This window comes from Colletotrichum scovillei, assembly GCF_011075155.1.
Source record: "Colletotrichum scovillei strain TJNH1 chromosome Unknown Contig00007, whole genome shotgun sequence".
NCBI lineage: Eukaryota > Fungi > Ascomycota > Sordariomycetes > Glomerellales > Glomerellaceae > Colletotrichum > Colletotrichum scovillei.
In genome coordinates, this window is record NW_023336265.1 from 2,258,294 (window position 1) to 2,274,880 (window position 16,587).

Genomic DNA, 16,587 nt, shown 5'->3' on the forward strand with positions numbered 1-16,587 from the left:
CTCTTTATCGGCGTTAATATCCTTACAAATCACAGCTCACATACCTCGGCACAACTTTCTGCCCACAACTACGTCAATGCAGCTTTAATTGAAAGACTATTTCTTGAAGTCCGGTCTCCTAGTTATCAGAAACTAATTACTGGCTTTTGGACCATCCTCAAGCTCACAATCCAAGACCACTCACCAGACTTCATCTAAGAAGCTCCTCCAACCCACATCATTCACCATGACCCAAAACAAGACCCTCATTTTTAAGAAGATCCCCACCGGTCTCCCGGTAGCGGGGGAGCACCTCACCATCGAGGACCGCCCTATTGACCTTAACGATGCTCCCGAGGGCGGCCTGGTCATCGAGGTTCTCTATGCCTCCTTCGACCCCTACCAGCGTGGCCGCATGCGCGACGCCGGCAAAAAATCATACTCCCCCGCCTTCGAGCTCGACGGGCCCGTCACCAACAGCACAATCGGCAAGGTTCTCAAGAGCAACAGCTCCGACTTTGCGGAGGGCGACCTCGTCTACTCCCACACTCCCATCGCCCAGTACGCACGCGTCACACCTCAGATCCTGCAGCAAGGCCGCAAGGTGCAGAACCCCCACAACCTGGACCTCGGGCTCTTCCTTGGACCTCTCGGAATGCCGGGTTTGACCGCCTGGTCCGGTCTGCACAAGATTGGACAGCCGAAGAAGGGCGAGACTATCTTTGTCAGCTCGGCTGCGGGTGCTGTCGGCCAGCTCGTCGGCCAGATTGCCAAGCGGGAGGGTCTTACCGTGATCGGCTCCGTCGGTTCAGATGAGAAGCTTGACTTTATCACCAAGGAGCTTGGTTTCGATGCTGGATTCAACTACAAGAAAGAGAAGCCCGCCGAGGCTCTTCCCAAACTGGCCCCTAACGGAATCGACATTTACTTTGAGAACGTCGGTGGAGACCACCTCGAGGCTGCGCTCACCAGCATGAACACCGAGGGCCGCATCGCTGTCTGTGGCATGGTAAGTAGTGGAATTGAGACCTTGATACCTATATGGGTATGAATAGGACGCTAATGGGTAGGACAGATCTCAAACTACAACACCCCTGCCGACCAACAAAAGGGCATCAACGGCTTGATGCAGCTCGTTACCAAGCAGATCACCCTCCAGGGTTTCCTCGTTGGCAACCCCAAGTTCGGCCCCGCCCACTTCAAGGATCACCAGGAGAACTTGCAGAAGTGGCTGTCTGAGGGAAGTGTCAAGTCCAAACTGGCAGTTACTGAGGGCATTGACAACGCTGCCGATGGTCTGATCGGCATGCTTACCGGAAAGAACTTCGGCAAGGCTATTCTCAAGCTTTAATGGACCATATCGTAACATTTGAATGAAAATGGAAAAGTTATGACTGATGACATCTCTCGTGCCAAATTTGGTTCCGTTGATAGCTGAGTCGTCTCAAGTAACGGCGGCTACGCAACTCAGGTCATGTCGCAGAAGGAGTTCTCACTCCACCCGCTCTTCTTTGCTTCACGAGTGCAAGTCTAGGCCGGCTTACCGCAAACTGTGGGATCGAAAGTCTCCTCCATTGCGAGCGGAGATTTGATATCAGTCTGTTTCCGACAGCTGAGAATGAGGAATTGTTTTGGCTCATACTTGATGCGAGACACGAAGTTGCTGGAGAGTCATATGAGTTCGGCTCCCCAAGACCGCGTTGCCTAGAGACGACATTCATTGCCGTCCGAACAAGGTTTTCCCGTTTCTCGCAGATCACGCCGTGTATGTCCACCCTCGGAAACAAAGCCGCCCAAATACTTTGGCTCAAGGCTCGCCAATATGGAGGTTCCGCAGCTGCTGACATGGGAGTGGAGAGACTCAAGATCCCCGTGGGTATCAAAGAGTCCAACATCAACCAACAAGCGATTTAAGCTTAAAACTTGGCCAACGTCATTTCCGCAAGCGAACCCTTGCCCGCCGAGGAACACCAAGCGACGACCAAGACAACACCAAGACGAAAAAAAGGGTCTTACTCTTCCCATAAACCTTTCAGCTTGCTGCAATTATTTTTTGTCAAGGTCAAAGAAAAAAAGTTTTGGACCGCCCAGCCTCGGCTTACTCTATTGGGCAACCCGTGCGGGAGGATGTTGGCTCTTCGGGCTCGGCGATGATTTTCGCGATCCACTGCCAGAAGTCAGCTGGCTATCGACTGGTATCATGAAGACATGTTCTCTAGCATTCGATTCATCTCACCTATTGTATCTCAGAGGTTGACTGGAGCTCATCGTTGTCGAAGAGCTCAACTACCTCCACAGGCCTGTCTGAATCTGCATCTGCCTCTCCGAAGGATGGCAAAAAAAAAAAAAGGAGAAAAGAAAACGTCAAGAGGAAAAGAAAACGTCAAGATTCGCAATCAGAAAGTAGCATTGTGAAATACATTCGGCTAGTCAACCGACAACATGGCATCGGGCCGTTTTCTGCAGTTGGCTGGAGAAACCAACCAACGGCGCTTGACCACCAACACCCAAGACATTCACCCGGAGAAAGATGTGGGTAGCGCTGTTCCAAGACGCAAAGTCTCCATATCGATGTCTCCTGTTCGCCTGTCAGCTTTCCCAATTCTCAATATGACCTCAGCCAAGTCATCTTTCATCAAGAACCGTCTCATCGGTGGCCCACGATGTTGGTCAAGACGCTAAGCCGGGAGTGAGAAGTGAGCAAGTACAAAGACGGACGCACATCCTGCAGTCACATTTTACCCAAGACCTTCAAGCTTCGAGTGATCGTCCACCACTACATGCAATTTCCAACTTCTCGACTTGGGTCGGTAGCTGGATAACCATGGCCGAACACAGCACGGCTGTTGAGCCCAATATGACCGAGAAACAGGAAAAGCGCGAACAACCCAGCGACAGCGACAGCCGAACGCCGTCATCGGCCAACAGCAGCCGCGCCGTCGACCAGAAATCAAAGTCGCCTGGAGGCTTGATGGGATTCTTCGCCAAGATGGGCGATCTGCCAGAATGGGGGTTCCGCGGGAAACGTCTCGAGGGCAAGCTGCTCAACTGGAGTATCGGATTCATCGCGTCTTGCGGTTTCTTGATGTTTGGTTATGATCAGTACGTGTCTTTTGCTCCATATGTTTAAGAAACCAGATTCTAATACTAGTACCCAGAGGTGTCCTTAGCTCGCTTCTGACTCTCGATGACTTTCAGAGGAGCATTACCTTGATGACGCCCCTGGACCAGTCAAACGCCCTGTGCTGGCTCGACTACCCCGAAAATACCCAGCGAGACTACAGCCAGTGCACCGGTGATCCGAACACGCAGGCCGCAGCCGTGGCCGTCTATCAGATTGGTTGCTTCCTGGGAGCTTTCCTGATCCTCTTCTACGGAGAGACCTGGGGTCGCAAGTCGTCCACGTTCTGGGGTAGTGCAATCATGATCTTTGGCACAATTCTGCAGGCTGGAGCGCATGAATACGGGCTGTTTTCAGCCGGAAGAATAATCGGAGGGGTTGGAAATGGAATGGTCACATCAAGTAAGACCACTCGCAGTCCTTTTCTCTTGTCTGCTAAGGTCATGACCTAACCAAAGCGCAGCTATCCCAACGTGGCAATCGGAATGCGCTCGACCTCATCAGCGCGGATTCCTCATTACCCTCTCTGGCGCTCTCATTTCTGGTGGTATCATGATTGCATACTGGGTGGTAAGTTCTTTTACCCCACGACTGTCTCATTTACAAGACCTGAAGTTGCAATAGGATTACGGATTCTACTTCCTTGAAGGCACCATCCGCTGGCGGTTCCCTGTAGCTTTCCAATCATTCTTCACCATCATCGTCATGATTGGACTCCTCTACCTTCCAGACTCGCCCCGTTGGCTAGCCATGAAGGGCCGTATGGAAGAAGCTCGTGAAGTGACGTCTCGCCTTCTTGGTAAACCCATTGATGACGAGGAAGTCACTCTCGAAGTCAAAGCCATTCAGGATGCCCTCGAGGTTCAGAGCCAAGGTGGAGGTTTCAAATACAAAGAGCTCCTGACAAACGGCCCTTCGCAAAACTTGAGGAGGACTCTGCTCGGCATTGCCGCACAATTCTTTCAGCAGATCTGCGGTAGGTCAAGTCGGGACAACTGCCCTTTATTAGACTTTTTGACTGACACGTTCCATAGGTATCAATCTGATTACTTACTATGCTGGCTTTTTGTTCGAGAATTCTCTTGGCTTTGGTCCCGAACTCTCTCGACTTCTCGCCGCTCTCAACGGCACCGAGTATTTCCTAGCGTCACTGGTTGCTTTACCACTAATTGAGAGAACCGGTCGACGCAAGCTGATGCTTTTCGGCGCATTCGGCATGATGGCATCAATGGCGATCCTGGCCGGCACTGTCTCAACGGGCACAGTTGCAGATAACGGAGCCCCCAATCTCGAGACTCGCTATGGTGTCACCGCAACAGTCTTCCTCTTCGTCTTTAACTCATTTTTCGCTATCGGTAAGCCCCTCCCACCACTGCCAAGGCCTCTTTCTGATCAGACACTAATGTTCAATCAGGCTGGCTTGGAATGACTTGGCTCTACCCTGCCGAGATCACGAACCTACGAATCCGCATCCAAGCCAACGCCCTATCCACCTGCTCCAACTGGCTTTCCAATTTCCTGATTGTCATGATCACGCCCCCTGCTTTTGCAAACTTGGGCTATCAGACATATGTGATGTTTGCGGTCTTCAACGCCGCCATCATTCCCTGCGTGTACTTCTTCTTCCCTGAACCCAAGGGGCGGAGCTTGGAGGAGCTTGATGTTATCTTCGCCAGCGCGCACGCCGACAAAGTCAACCCTGTCAAACGCGCCAGAGAGATGCGTCACGTTGAGGGGAGAGAGCTTGAGAACGAGCTGGAAAAGTATTTTGGCTCAAGTGAGATGGTAGAGGATGCTCGTCCTATGATGCACTAAGATTAGCGATAGTCATTGTACATAGGCTCTTGAGAGCACTATGTTTCACTTCCATTTTTCACACCTGAGATACCGACCTTGCTAACAAGATTCAATTGATCAATTCCATATATGGTAACGAAGAATTTGCCATGCTCAATGACAAATGAGAAGACTTCGCCTTGGGCTTCCAGTCCTACTTGAGAGATCCGCAGCTTAGGTAGAACCTTGCTTCTCTGAAGCGCATGGGTGTGAAGTTCTTTTGCCCATTCCAATCAATATAGTCCAATAATAGTTGCGATGTTCCAGACTTCGACGCCTCCGAAGCCTTGTCGAGACAATAGCCTTGCTCCTGAGACAACTCGCAACAAGGCCATCGTCTTTAAGAATAGTGAACAACCCTCGGGTTTACTGCCTTGTTTTCTTTGCCAATTCATTCGCACCTTGACAAAGGCTATTGTTTTGTTTCCATTTAATCTGATGTAAGCATTGTTTTAACGTTTCTTTAGTAGAGAACGAAGAATTATCGGTCGCCAACAAAGACTGAATGCGAAGGCGTGTGTCATTGTTTCCAATGTCCATCAGCGTGATAGATTTGTTCAATCTCTGTCGTATCGTGCTACTTGTGTCATATAACTAGGCTCAACGTCGTTGATCTAAGACATTCGGAGTTGTGAGTTGTCAATACATTCTCCAGCATTCTCTCCCACTTGTTCGATACCAATAGTACGACTCACAATGTCTTACACTGACGACTACACGGACAGTTCTGATACGGAAGGTTCTGTATCATCAGTTCACTCGATACAGCATGTCTCTGGCGGCCAGGTCCGTCCTGAAACCCAACTCAACCCCAGTTCACTTCTGACTACGATACTAGGATTCCCTCGAAATAATCCGAAACAGTTCGTCTTCTTCATTTTCACCATCTTGCTATCTTGGAAGCTAGAGATTTACAGCAAACTAGCAACGCCGTTTTATGACTACACTGCAGGGGACTGGGCCACGATTTTCCAGTACACCTTCGTCCTTCGCTACACTCGCCTATTCTGCAATATCTGGGGAAGTTGGCGGTACGAGCCATCCCCCGTTCAGGCCTGGCCGAAGTGGACCAACAGAGACGTCACCGTGATTCTCCCCACGATTGACCCAGGTAACGTAAAGTTTGTTAAATGCATCATCTCCGTACTCGAGAACAGACCAGCGGCCATTCTCATCGTCACCGTCGGCGCCAGAATGCGCCGTCGCTGCGAGAAAGTCGCCAGGCGCTACAAGAAACTGTACCCTTCCACAAGAATCGGTGTGAGTGCCATCCTCCATCCCTCGAAGCGACGTCAGGTGGCCCACGCCGTACCGCACGTCGACACCGAAATCACGATCCTCGCCGACGACCACGTTTACTGGCCCAGCACCGAATTCATACCCTCGGTCCTGGCCCCCTTCGAGGACAACAACATGGGAGTGGTGGCGACATACAAGCGCGTGCTTCGCACGACACCCGGTAAGTGGTCCGTCATCTCTATTGTCAACCTGATCGGATGTTTCTACCTCCTTCGCCATAACTGGGAGCTACGCGCCTCCAATGCCATCGACGGAGGCGTCTTTGTCGTCTCCGGCCGCACCGCCGCCTACCGAACCAAGCTCCTCAAGTCAATGGGTTTCATGGACAGATTCTGCAGGGAGCGTTTTTTCTTTGGTCTTTTTGGCGGTAAAGGTCTCGGCCCCGACGACGATAACTTTCTCACCCGCGAAGCGTACCGACACGGTTGGAAAGTCAAGTTCCAGCAGACCGAAGACAGCGTGGTCGAGACGTCGCTGGGCGACGAAAATGCCGTCAAGTTCCGGGGCCAGCTAGTTCGCTGGGCTAGAACGACCTTCCGAAGCAACCCGTGCATGTTGAGGCGTGTCAGCGACGTTTACACCTGGAGAATGCCATACACCTACGTGGCGGTATACGCAGCGGCCCTCTTCAACTTTGCTTTGTTCTGGGACGCAACTCTCTTCGTGTCTCTGTATCTTTCATGGCATACCAGGGGTGTTTTCACGAGCGAGATGGGCCTGCTTGCGCTTTGGGTCCTGTGGACCAAGACCATCAAGCTCTGGCCGCACATCCTTCGCCACCCTGCCGATATCCCCTTGATACCATGCCAGATTCTCTTCGCTTACGCTCACTCTTTAATCAAGGTTTGGGCACTCTTTACGTTCTGGGATTGTGCCTGGCTGGGCAGGAACTTGGACGCTGTCGACGCGGAGTCCAAGGAGTTGAGGAAGGAACTGGATAAGCACTTTACCTTTGCATAAGGTAACTGGTAGAAACTTCGCGCTGGGCAAACATATTCACTGATTTTGGAGGGCGTTTCGGTTGACTTTCTTCTTCTATTGTTGGGTTCTCTGCTCAAGTAAGTAAGTCAGGTAAGGTTAGGGGAGTTTGAATTTCATCCTGGGATACCCAGTCGCAAGAATTTTGTATCATTCAAACCAATTAAGTTGATTTCATTGATCTACCAGTAGGCCGATCTTCAGTGACGTGTCCAGTCCTGTAGTTCCTCTTATAATCCACTCTGTTCAGCAGCGCAAGGATATTTACACACAACAAACCCAGGCTTCGCAAATACCCGACTAGGCAGCAACACCGTCCATGCAAATCAAGTAATCGAATTCACGCATCTAGCGCGCATTTACTTCCGTTCAATTCAAACTCCATTGCTTGACACGTGTCTTGGACTCAGAATTGCTCGTAAAGAGCTGTTACACGATGAAAGTGCTTTTTTGAACCTGCACGACAGGAACACCACGGTGTCCACATTGCAAAAGGCCACGTCAAATCGAGCTGACCAAGTGCTAATAGATCCTCTCCTTATCTGTAAACGGAGTCCACTATTGTATTGAAACTGTATTCTCCAACTTGTGACTCACAAAGAATCCAAAGAATCCAATCTCGTCGATAACAATGTACCTGTAGAGCTGAAAGCATACGCCCGTGGTTAGTAAAAACCTCATACTAGCGCAGGCCGAAGTCATCACCACACTCCCTTCGAACCGGCAGGCATACACTCAAGTCTGCCTGACTTCTTGACGCAGCCACAATCTGTGTCCTGGGCAAAACACAGCTACTTCCAAGTGACCTCTCCTCCAATTGGCCTGTTTTGGCAGGACGGCACCCTAAAGCATGTTAGTGTGCTTAGGAAGGATTCGGACCCATGCAGATCGGCAGTCCAGGCATCCCATCTTCCCAATTTAGGATCCCGGGATGTTTTTCAGCCCTGTGGCTTGACGCTCTCTTGGACGCTGGACCTATGAGATCTTCTTGTACCGCACCAGAATTCCCATTCCATACCGTTGGTTGTGTGTGGCTTTGCACTTGGCTTGATACGTGCATGTAACATCTGCACTTACACTCCAGATGAGGACAGGTTTTAGGCACCACCTTAAGGATCTGATCTTGATATAAGTCTACTCGTATACCCAAGAATCTAATCCTCAAACTTTGGTCTAGTATCTTCATCCTGTGAAACAATCAAAGCAACCAACAAAAACCAAACACGTGCATCACCCAAGCCAAGATGTCCTCAGCAGCCAGAACCGTCACCCTCCGGCGTCTCGAAATCATCGCCTTCCCACCAGCATTAATCCTCCTCATCGCCCACGGAATTGCATCCGAACGAGCCTTCCCAGCCTTGGGTCTCCTCCCACTCGCCGCCTCGGCCCTCCTTGGCCTCTTCGTCCTCAACCGCGATGCCGTCGCCGCTCTCGGCTCACCGATTCAAGCCCTCTCCGAATCCAACATCTTCTGGGCCGACTGCCTTCTCGCGGTCTTTCACCTAACATTTCTCATTCCGAGTTGGATTCTCCTGACGGATCCGTGGCACGAGCCACTCATTGTGCTGGGGACGTATTGCACTGTATTCATGATGTTTGACTTGTGAGTATTGCTCTTGTCTCGGAGTTGACCGAGCGTCTCAAGGCTGACAATGTTCTTCAGGGGCGTCCATTTGTACATTGTCCTACCGCAGGCGCTTCATTTTCTTGTCAGTCGCAGCTGCGACTGTCCTCACTGCCGTAGTGTATCCAAGGCGGGCTTCTTCTCGTCTACCGTATCCGAGTACACACCGCTTAGCGATGGCGACGAGCCAGAAATGGAAGCTCGGGATCTTGAGGAGGGTAGCGGATCCCGGCGCCTTTGAGGGGGTCACGGAACAAGATACAGGATAGGCCTTGAGAGTAGCTCTCATCGTGGGGGACGCAACCTTAGCTCGGTTTTGAATGGCAGACCTGAGCAGACTTATGGCAGCCTGGCGGGGCGCTAGATATGTATTGCATCCCACACTACCTCAATAGATATAGAGATCGATGTAAGAGTTTTCTTTTACTCAAAATAGTCAGCTGCATGTATAGGCAGCAGCAGAAGGCTCTCGTTAGCTTTGTTGGACTTTGCTTCATTACCGATGCCAGGTAAATCGGGTGCCGTAAAGTATCTGATTGCCAAGTATTTCCGATGCCAGTCAATTTAGTGAGAATTTAAGCCTTCGCGTTCAGAACTGGCTTATAATGACCAAGAAGTCAACTGCCCATTTCTTTTCTCGGGTGTCTGATTAGACACCTTTCTTCGACAAATCCAAGTCGGGGATGACCTGATTAGTGATATGGGTGTAGTATTCAACACCCCAGAGTAGTAGTTTCAACCCAAATATTGAGCCCCTAGCAGCAGATTGGACAATCATGGCAAGGTTCAAACCTTGAATGATATCCCGCTTTCTTGCGTGCTCACTTTATGCTTTCATGGAGACCAGATACTGAGGGGAAGATGACTTCATCACAGGTTGCCTTGTTCCTCTTCTCTTCTTCAGGCAAATTTTCGGCGGAACAGTGAGCGAAAACGATAGCGGAGGAAGTCAAAACCTGAGAAGGAATGCGTTGAAAAGCACTCTAACCCTCCACTCGCGTTCTCATCCTCCGCGAGGTCCTAGGATGGCATGATTGTGTGAACTCAATCTCCATCATCTACACAAACTCCATTTGCCTCCTCCAGTCAATTCAGTGCACGTAGAGCTGTGCACCTATTATAATGATGCTATCCACAGACCTCACGCGACAGGTCGGAATGGGTTATACTGCCATTGGTTTAATCCTAGTCCTCATTATCTATGTAAGCATTGTCGTCAAACAACGGACAGCGGAGAGATGCCTATCCATTCAGTAGAGCCTCTGTGTCACGACGACCTTGCAAGAAATATCGTGCTATCTTCATTCAGTGTGTAGGAGCTGATCCTTCCAGATAATCGACGCAAATTTCAGCAATCCCCTCCGACACATCCCAGGGCCATGGCATACGCTCCTCACCCACCTCCCTCTCAAATACCACGTCCTCAGCGGCCGACGAATGTACTATGTCCACGCGCTGCACGCCAGCCACGGCCCTATCGTTCGCATCTCTCCCCACGAGGTGGCTGTCGCAGATCCAGCAGGCTTTACCGCAATCCACCGCATCGGGGGCGGATTCCTCAAAGCGTCGTGGTACGAGGAGTCCAACTCGCCCGACGGGGGCGAGCCGAGTATTTTTGCGATGCGGGATCCCAGGAAACATGCGATTCGCAGGAGACTTCTCGGTAGGGTGTTTACGAAGGCTTCGCTCAGGAAAGAGTGGGAGGGCATCGTTAGAGAGAAGGTTGATGTAGCAGTAGATAAGATACGTGCAGAGGCTGAGGGGGGTGGGTGCTCGGATATCTTGAAGTGGTTCACCATGATGGCGACTGATGTCGTGGCTCACTTGTGCTTCGGGGAGTCTTTCAAGATGCTCGAAGTAGGCGAGGTAGGCTGTTCCTGATTCTACGCCGACCTCATGCCAGCATACTAATGACACGACGAAAGAAAAACGACTACATGAAGATGCTGGAGCTCATCTCGGTCCAGAACATTACGCGCTACGAGCTGCCCTGGCTGCACTTTATCCGCTCCCGCGTGCCGTTCCTCAAGTCCTCGACAGACTTCGTCGACGCACAAGCTGTCCTTGACAGCTACGGTGATCGCGCGGTTGAGAACCTTCGCCAGAATAGCGATCGCAACAGGACTCTGTTCGCGACCTTGCTGAATGCCCTCGACGCAGACGATACCAACGACAAAGAGGAAAAAGAGAATAGTAGCAATGCGAAGCTAACAGAAGAAATGGTGCAGAGAGAAAGCCGGAGCATGATCATCGGCGGCTCGGATACGACGTCTATCACACTGGCATACCTAGTGTGGGCAGTCGTAAAGCGACCCGAGTTGAGAATCAAATTGGAAGATGAACTTGCGGGATTGAGCCCCAATTTCGACGATGATGCACTGGAAAAGCTGCCGCTGCTCAACGCCGTGATTGACGAGACGTTGAGGCTGTACGGCGCTGTACCGGGACAACTGTCGAGGTCGGTGCCGGCGGGCGGCGCCACGCTCGGGGGTTACTTCGTCCCCGGCGGCGTCACGGTGGAGACGCAAGCGTACACACTTCACCGGGATCCGGAGGTGTGGCCGGGTCCCCTACGGTAGGGCTCTCCCTGATTACTAACGAATGTGGTGTTGCGATGGTTATGGCGTCGCAAAGAAGCAACCAACTGACGTGACAAAAGCTTCGACGAGACACGATTTATGGACCAGAGCAAACTCACAGCGGACCAGAAACTCCTCTTCTCGCCATGGGGCGCCGGCTCGCGGATCTGTTTGGGCGTAGAGCTCGCGAGAATGGAACTCAGACTAGCTGTGGCCGTGCTCTTTCGGGAGTGCAGGGATCTAAAGATGGCGCCTGAGATGACGGATAAGATGATGGAGATGGAGAACTTCTTCATGATCAGCCCTGTCGGGCACAAGTGCGAGGTGAGTTTGCCTTGATGCGCCTGTGACCAAAAGAAAGAATCAGTGTGTGGCTTGTGGGTACGTACGCAGTAGAGTCTGGCTCGGGGTTTCCGGATCGCGCAATTCGAGGCGGTCATTGAGAAGTGGGCAGAATTTTGGGGGATTTGACTCACGGCGGCTATGTTTTCAGAATGTCATACCATGATCAATTGCCGCGACGCGGTGTTTGGCAGGTTTCCCCCCGTTTGGTAGATCTTGAAGATGTTGATCAATTTGGACCTCCACTTACATCGATCTGTCTGACGCAGAGGGACGCCAGGGCTTCCTATCAACTATGCTATCAGCTCCCATCATTAACAAGAACCCCTCATGCCTCTCCCGGTCTTGGAGGTAAGATCCCGTCTTGGCCATGTCTTTCGGGAGGGAGCACGTGGGGATGGACCCTTTCTTGCAAGTGCTCTTTGTCACAGACATTATTTGCTCGGCGCAAGTTTTTTCTTGCCATTCACGTATTCTTCCAGAAGATTTTTGGAAGATTTTCAGATGAACGACTCATGCGTTCGCCTCCCTGTTCGCAGATTGCAACCGGCGCTTCTAGCCACTCACAAGTCTACTTGGTGCTGGAATGAGTGGAATCGGGCCCGCCACATACCGCGCTACCGCGCTTTGTACCTCCGTACCGCCGGCGCAAATGGGATGGGGCCCACAGCACCCCGTTCTCCGCGACCCCGGACCCGCCCGCCTCGGCCAACTTGGGAAGAATTTTTACGTACCTGGAATTGCCATCGCTCCATTTCTCAAAGCTTTTTCTGCGAGACCGGAGATGGAATAGCTTCTAAAGCTTCGTGTCTATGCTTTTTGATGCGTTGTATCAAATGCGACACGTTTGAGATGCCATCAAGACCCTCACTGCATGTGGTAATCGAGTCACCGTGACAGACGACTACATCCAGACCGAAAGCAGACCGAGGTGAAGAGGTGAAGCGCGGCCAAGCTCGGTGAGAGCGCCCAGCTTCACGATCTGCTGCAAGCTCTCATCTTCGCCCCTCATGCCCCCACACTACCCAGGAACGCCCCGCGAACTAGCCCGATGATGCCACTGTCTAGTGCCCAGTCCTCCGGTCTCGCCCTAGGGATGCGAAAAAATCTTGCAGATGGGATTGACTGCCGCTAGGTATTTCATATAATCTCGATATGGGCCCTCCACGTCTTGGAGACCGTACCTTCTGGACAACATTTCCACTGTTCGATCCTTCAAGTTTCGAACAAACATAGGCACCTAGCCCCAAACGGAACAATCGCCGGCTTCAGTCACTGTCCTTGAGAAACAGGATATTCAGCCATGACGGCGTACGATTCCTCCCGGCCCCGGTCCATCGGGCCCGCCGCCGACGACGATGCGGTCCGCGACATTGAGAAGTCTGGCGCCGAGGACCACCACGACCACCACGACGACAAGGCCGCCATTCTGGAGCCCCAGCTCAACGTGGGTGGCCATGGCCGCACCCAGCGCCGCCTGCGCGACTACCAGGTCACCATGATTGGTTTCTGCAGTGGTATCGGAACCGGTCTCTTCATCGGAACGGGCTCGGCCTACGCCAAAGCCGGTCCGGCTGGTCTTCTGCTTGCCTACATCATCGTCGGTGCTGTCTTGTGGTGTGTGATGCAGAGTATCGGAGAGCTTGCGACCTTGGTATGTGTTACAGAGCTTTCCACTGCGGAAGAGGTGCCTGCAGCTATCACGCGCAAACAGCAAGACTGACTCTAAACTACAGATTCCCACCGCCGGTTCATTCCCCCACTGGGCAACCCGCTTCATCGACCCGGCCGTCGGTTTCTCCCTTGCAATCTCATACGGCTACTGCTACACAATCTCCATCGGTGCCGAGGCTTCCGCGGCCGCAATTCTGGTGTCGTATTGGACAGACATAACACCCGCCGTCGTCATCACGATATCCCTCGCCCTCATCCTCTTCTGCAACCTGCTCAGCGTGCGCTGGTACGGCGAGACCGAGGTCGTGGGCGGCTCCATCAAGGTCCTCTGCTTCATCGGCCTCGTCTTCACCTCCATCATCATCACCGCCGGCGGAGGTCCCAACCACGAGGCCATTGGCTTCCGGTACTGGAATAACCCGGGTGCCTGGGTTGATTACAACGGCATCACTGGGTCGACTGGTCACTTCCTGGGCTTCCTCGCTGCCTTTGTGAACGCGTCCTTCTCCTTCATTGGTGTACGTTCTCCCGGCCTCTGCTGTCCCCCCTTCTTCACATCTAGAAACTGACACCAAAAACAGGTCGAGACAGTCGTCATCAGCGCCGCAGAATCAATCAACCCCCACAAAGCCATCCCCAACGCCGCCCGCCGCGTAACATGGCGCATCGGCTTCTTCTACGTCCTCGGCGCCCTCCTCATCTCCCTCATCGTCGACCCCCGCGAAGAAGGCCTCGTCTCCGACTCAGGCAACGCAAACTCCTCCCCCTGGGTCATCGCCATCCGCCAGGCCGGCATCAACATCCTCCCCTCCATCGTCAACGCCTGCATCCTCGTCAGCGCCTGGAGCGCCGGCAACTCGTACTGCTGGGTCGGCTCCCGCATGATCGTCGCCATGACGACGGACCGCCAGCTGCCGCAGTTCTTTGGCCGCACGACCAAGCACGGCGTCCCGTACGTTGCTGTCATCACCGCGTGGTTGTTTGGCCCGTTGGCGTATCTCAGTCTCGGGTCTGGCGGTGCTGCTGATGCGTTTAACTGGTTGCTGAGTTTGAGTACCGTTGCTGGGCTGATCGCGTGGGCGACGCTTTGCTTCTGCTACATCCGCTTCCACAAGGCGATGAAGGTGCAAGGTGTCAGCCGTGATACTTTGCCCTGGAAGGCGCCCTTCCAGCCGTTCGCGGCTTGGTTTGGCTTCATTGGATCGACTATTATCGTCTTCGTCGCTGGCTTCTCCGTCTTCCTTGCCGGTAACTGGTCGACCTCGGACTTTATCTCATCGTATATCGGCATCCCAATCTTCATCGTGCCCATCATCGTCTGGAAGATTGTTCATAAGACCAAGGTATGTTTACTTCTTTCTCTTGATCGACGAGGACATCTTATTAACTGTCTTAGTTCGTCCGCGCTCACGAGATCGATCTCTGGTCTGGCCGTCTTCACGAGTCAGAGTGGGCCCCCGAGAAGGCCAAGCCGACGACATTTAGCGGGAAGGTCAAGGACTGGTTCTCATGATCGACACAGACATCGGAGTCGGGTGCAGCTCCACATTGTCGCTATTCGCGCGCATGAAGATGGAGGTCGTGTAGCATTAGTCTTAGTAATAGAACTACGGAAACGTTTCCGAAGACTCAAAACATCAAGCTCCCCCGTGTGTAAAGTTGATCAAGCCAGACAAGCCAGTAGATACGATACCATTTTGCCCATGGAAGACCTGCCACTTACCATCAAAGCCACGTAGGAAGCAATTTGTATCGCAAACAAGCTACCTATGGTCCGATTATCTGAATCACAAGGGGCAAGTCTTCCATAAGCTTTTCTGCATGGGGAGTTTGGCTATCCTGCCACGAAATGAAATTATCATCGGACCTAAGTCACCTTGTAGAAGATGATTATGGGAAACATCTCTTGATGGGGAACAAGCACTAGGTAGTCTACAAGCCGGTGTTCAAACAAGTATCGATTTGTTTCTTCATAGGCCTATCAGTCAATCATCACGGAAGGGGCTCTTCTTACCTCTCATACGAGGCCTCTTCACCGGCACCAGTCACGACCGTCACCCGCTGGCGTCTGCAGGGCAGTTGTTTATCTGACTGAACCCAACGCCCTCCATTGGATGATTCCACATCGTTTTCCGTCTCGGAAGGTCGGAACCGATGCAAGAACGTCATTCCAAAGTGGCCCAACCCCCGTCAGCCCATCCAAGAAGGGCGAGAGGAGAGCTCAAGTCATTGAAATGAGCTAGCCTGAACTTTGACCGACGTCAAGGCAAAGATGTCCAGATTATCGATAAGCTGACCGCCAGACTACACAGTACATGAGGTGGTCTCGAGCCGTCGATGCCACCCTCCTCCCCGTTATCGCTGCCCTGGCGGGTTTCGAACCCCAGGTTTCCGGCGGTCATGACCAAGATCGTTGCCAATTTTGACTTTGCTTGACTAAGTGCAGTCTCGCTCAAACGACTTGCGTAGTTGGCTCTCGTCGGGTCCCTCCTGCACGTAGGTGTATCCACCACACACGATGTTGGTCAGCCGGGAAGTGAGGCTTGTCAGCCGTACGTCGGTAAAGTGTGTAGTCAGACGTCACACCATACACCGCGCATCCACACACACCTCACACTCGCACGCATATCCCGTACGCCTACATGAATGACCTACGGAGTACACACACAGCCCTTATCCCCCGCGTTTTTTCGTGTCCACGTACCGATAACGGAGTCGCCGCTGTACTACGCCGCAATCCGCCCATGCATCTGCATTCCACGATGTGTTTACGACATGGGGTTTCAGCTACATAGGGGTTTGGCTGGATAGTAGCGAAAGGGCAATGAAATATGACTTTGGGGCTCATGGTTTCCAAAGAGGGCGGCAACGGTGCCCGTCATTCCGAACCAAGTTTACATACATGTAAGGTTCGAACTCGGCGTCGATATCGTGCTAGTGCGACTGGAGCAATAAGCGCATTCGAGCGACCTACACCAAAAGCATGCATAAGAGAGCCACAATACACTTGCTCAGCCACTGTATCGTACACACGAGAATCCAAAACAAGACCAGGAAATCATGTTATCAAGACGAATGAACCAGTCCGCTCTATGGACATTCTACGAGAAAGCTGCAAAAGCTGCAAAAGTCTTGTCGACTCTTTGGTTGAGTTT

The 16,587-nt window shown here is 52.3% G+C and overlaps 5 protein-coding genes across 5 annotated transcripts; all 5 read left to right on the forward strand.

The window, feature by feature from the left end:
• The first annotated feature begins 64 nt into the window (after positions 1-64).
• HER10_EVM0011554 (zinc-binding dehydrogenase) lies at positions 65-1,336 on the forward strand. The gene is made up of 2 exons (XM_035480982.1): positions 65-988; positions 1,055-1,336. Exons 1-2 carry the CDS (start codon positions 227-229, stop codon positions 1,328-1,330), a joined length of 1,038 nt encoding a protein of 345 aa, XP_035331858.1. The 5' UTR covers positions 65-226; the 3' UTR covers positions 1,331-1,336.
• Positions 1,337-2,836: 1,500 nt separating this feature from the next.
• HER10_EVM0004740 (sugar transporter stl1) lies at positions 2,837-7,195 on the forward strand (the record flags this gene model as incomplete). The annotated part of the gene is made up of 8 exons (XM_035474373.1): positions 2,837-3,081; positions 3,138-3,394; positions 3,434-3,502; positions 3,564-3,667; positions 3,725-4,076; positions 4,135-4,455; positions 4,515-4,877; positions 5,691-7,195. 8 exons carry the CDS (start codon positions 2,837-2,839, stop codon positions 7,193-7,195), a joined length of 3,216 nt encoding a protein of 1,071 aa, XP_035331429.1.
• A 1,059-nt stretch (positions 7,196-8,254) lies between these two features.
• HER10_EVM0011336 (uncharacterized protein) lies at positions 8,255-9,107 on the forward strand. Its single transcript, XM_035480770.1, has 2 exons — positions 8,255-8,816; positions 8,877-9,107. The coding sequence occupies exons 1-2, from the start codon at positions 8,458-8,460 to the stop codon at positions 9,076-9,078; spliced, it is 561 nt and encodes a 186-aa protein (XP_035331846.1). The 5' UTR covers positions 8,255-8,457; the 3' UTR covers positions 9,079-9,107.
• Positions 9,108-9,959: 852 nt separating this feature from the next.
• On the forward strand, positions 9,960-11,755 carry HER10_EVM0003122 (TRI11; the record flags this gene model as incomplete). Its single annotated transcript, XM_035472808.1, has 4 exons — positions 9,960-10,040; positions 10,170-10,703; positions 10,763-11,412; positions 11,497-11,755. The coding sequence occupies 4 exons, from the start codon at positions 9,960-9,962 to the stop codon at positions 11,753-11,755; spliced, it is 1,524 nt and encodes a 507-aa protein (XP_035331328.1).
• A 785-nt stretch (positions 11,756-12,540) lies between these two features.
• HER10_EVM0009915 (amino acid permease) lies at positions 12,541-14,953 on the forward strand. The gene is made up of 4 exons (XM_035479386.1): positions 12,541-13,412; positions 13,495-13,950; positions 14,014-14,775; positions 14,829-14,953. Exons 1-4 carry the CDS (start codon positions 13,062-13,064, stop codon positions 14,943-14,945), a joined length of 1,686 nt encoding a protein of 561 aa, XP_035331748.1. The 5' UTR covers positions 12,541-13,061; the 3' UTR covers positions 14,946-14,953.
• The last annotated feature ends 1,634 nt before the right edge of the window (positions 14,954-16,587 follow it).

Bases quoted from the DNA above. Each gene is read 5' to 3' on its own strand.
- HER10_EVM0011336 (XM_035480770.1), top strand. From the start codon at position 8,458: ATGTCCTCAGCAGCCAGAACCGTCACCCTCCGGCGTCTCGAAATCATC. The intron at 8,817-8,876 runs GTGAGTATTGCT...AATGTTCTTCAG, and splicing joins GTATTCATGATGTTTGACTT to GGGCGTCCATTTGTACATTG.
- HER10_EVM0009915 (XM_035479386.1), top strand. From the start codon at position 13,062: ATGACGGCGTACGATTCCTCCCGGCCCCGGTCCATCGGGCCCGCCGCC. The intron at 13,413-13,494 runs GTATGTGTTACA...TCTAAACTACAG, and splicing joins TCGGAGAGCTTGCGACCTTG to ATTCCCACCGCCGGTTCATT. The intron at 13,951-14,013 runs GTACGTTCTCCC...CACCAAAAACAG, and splicing joins CGTCCTTCTCCTTCATTGGT to GTCGAGACAGTCGTCATCAG.
- HER10_EVM0011554 (XM_035480982.1), top strand. From the start codon at position 227: ATGACCCAAAACAAGACCCTCATTTTTAAGAAGATCCCCACCGGTCTC. The intron at 989-1,054 runs GTAAGTAGTGGA...TGGGTAGGACAG, and splicing joins GCATCGCTGTCTGTGGCATG to ATCTCAAACTACAACACCCC.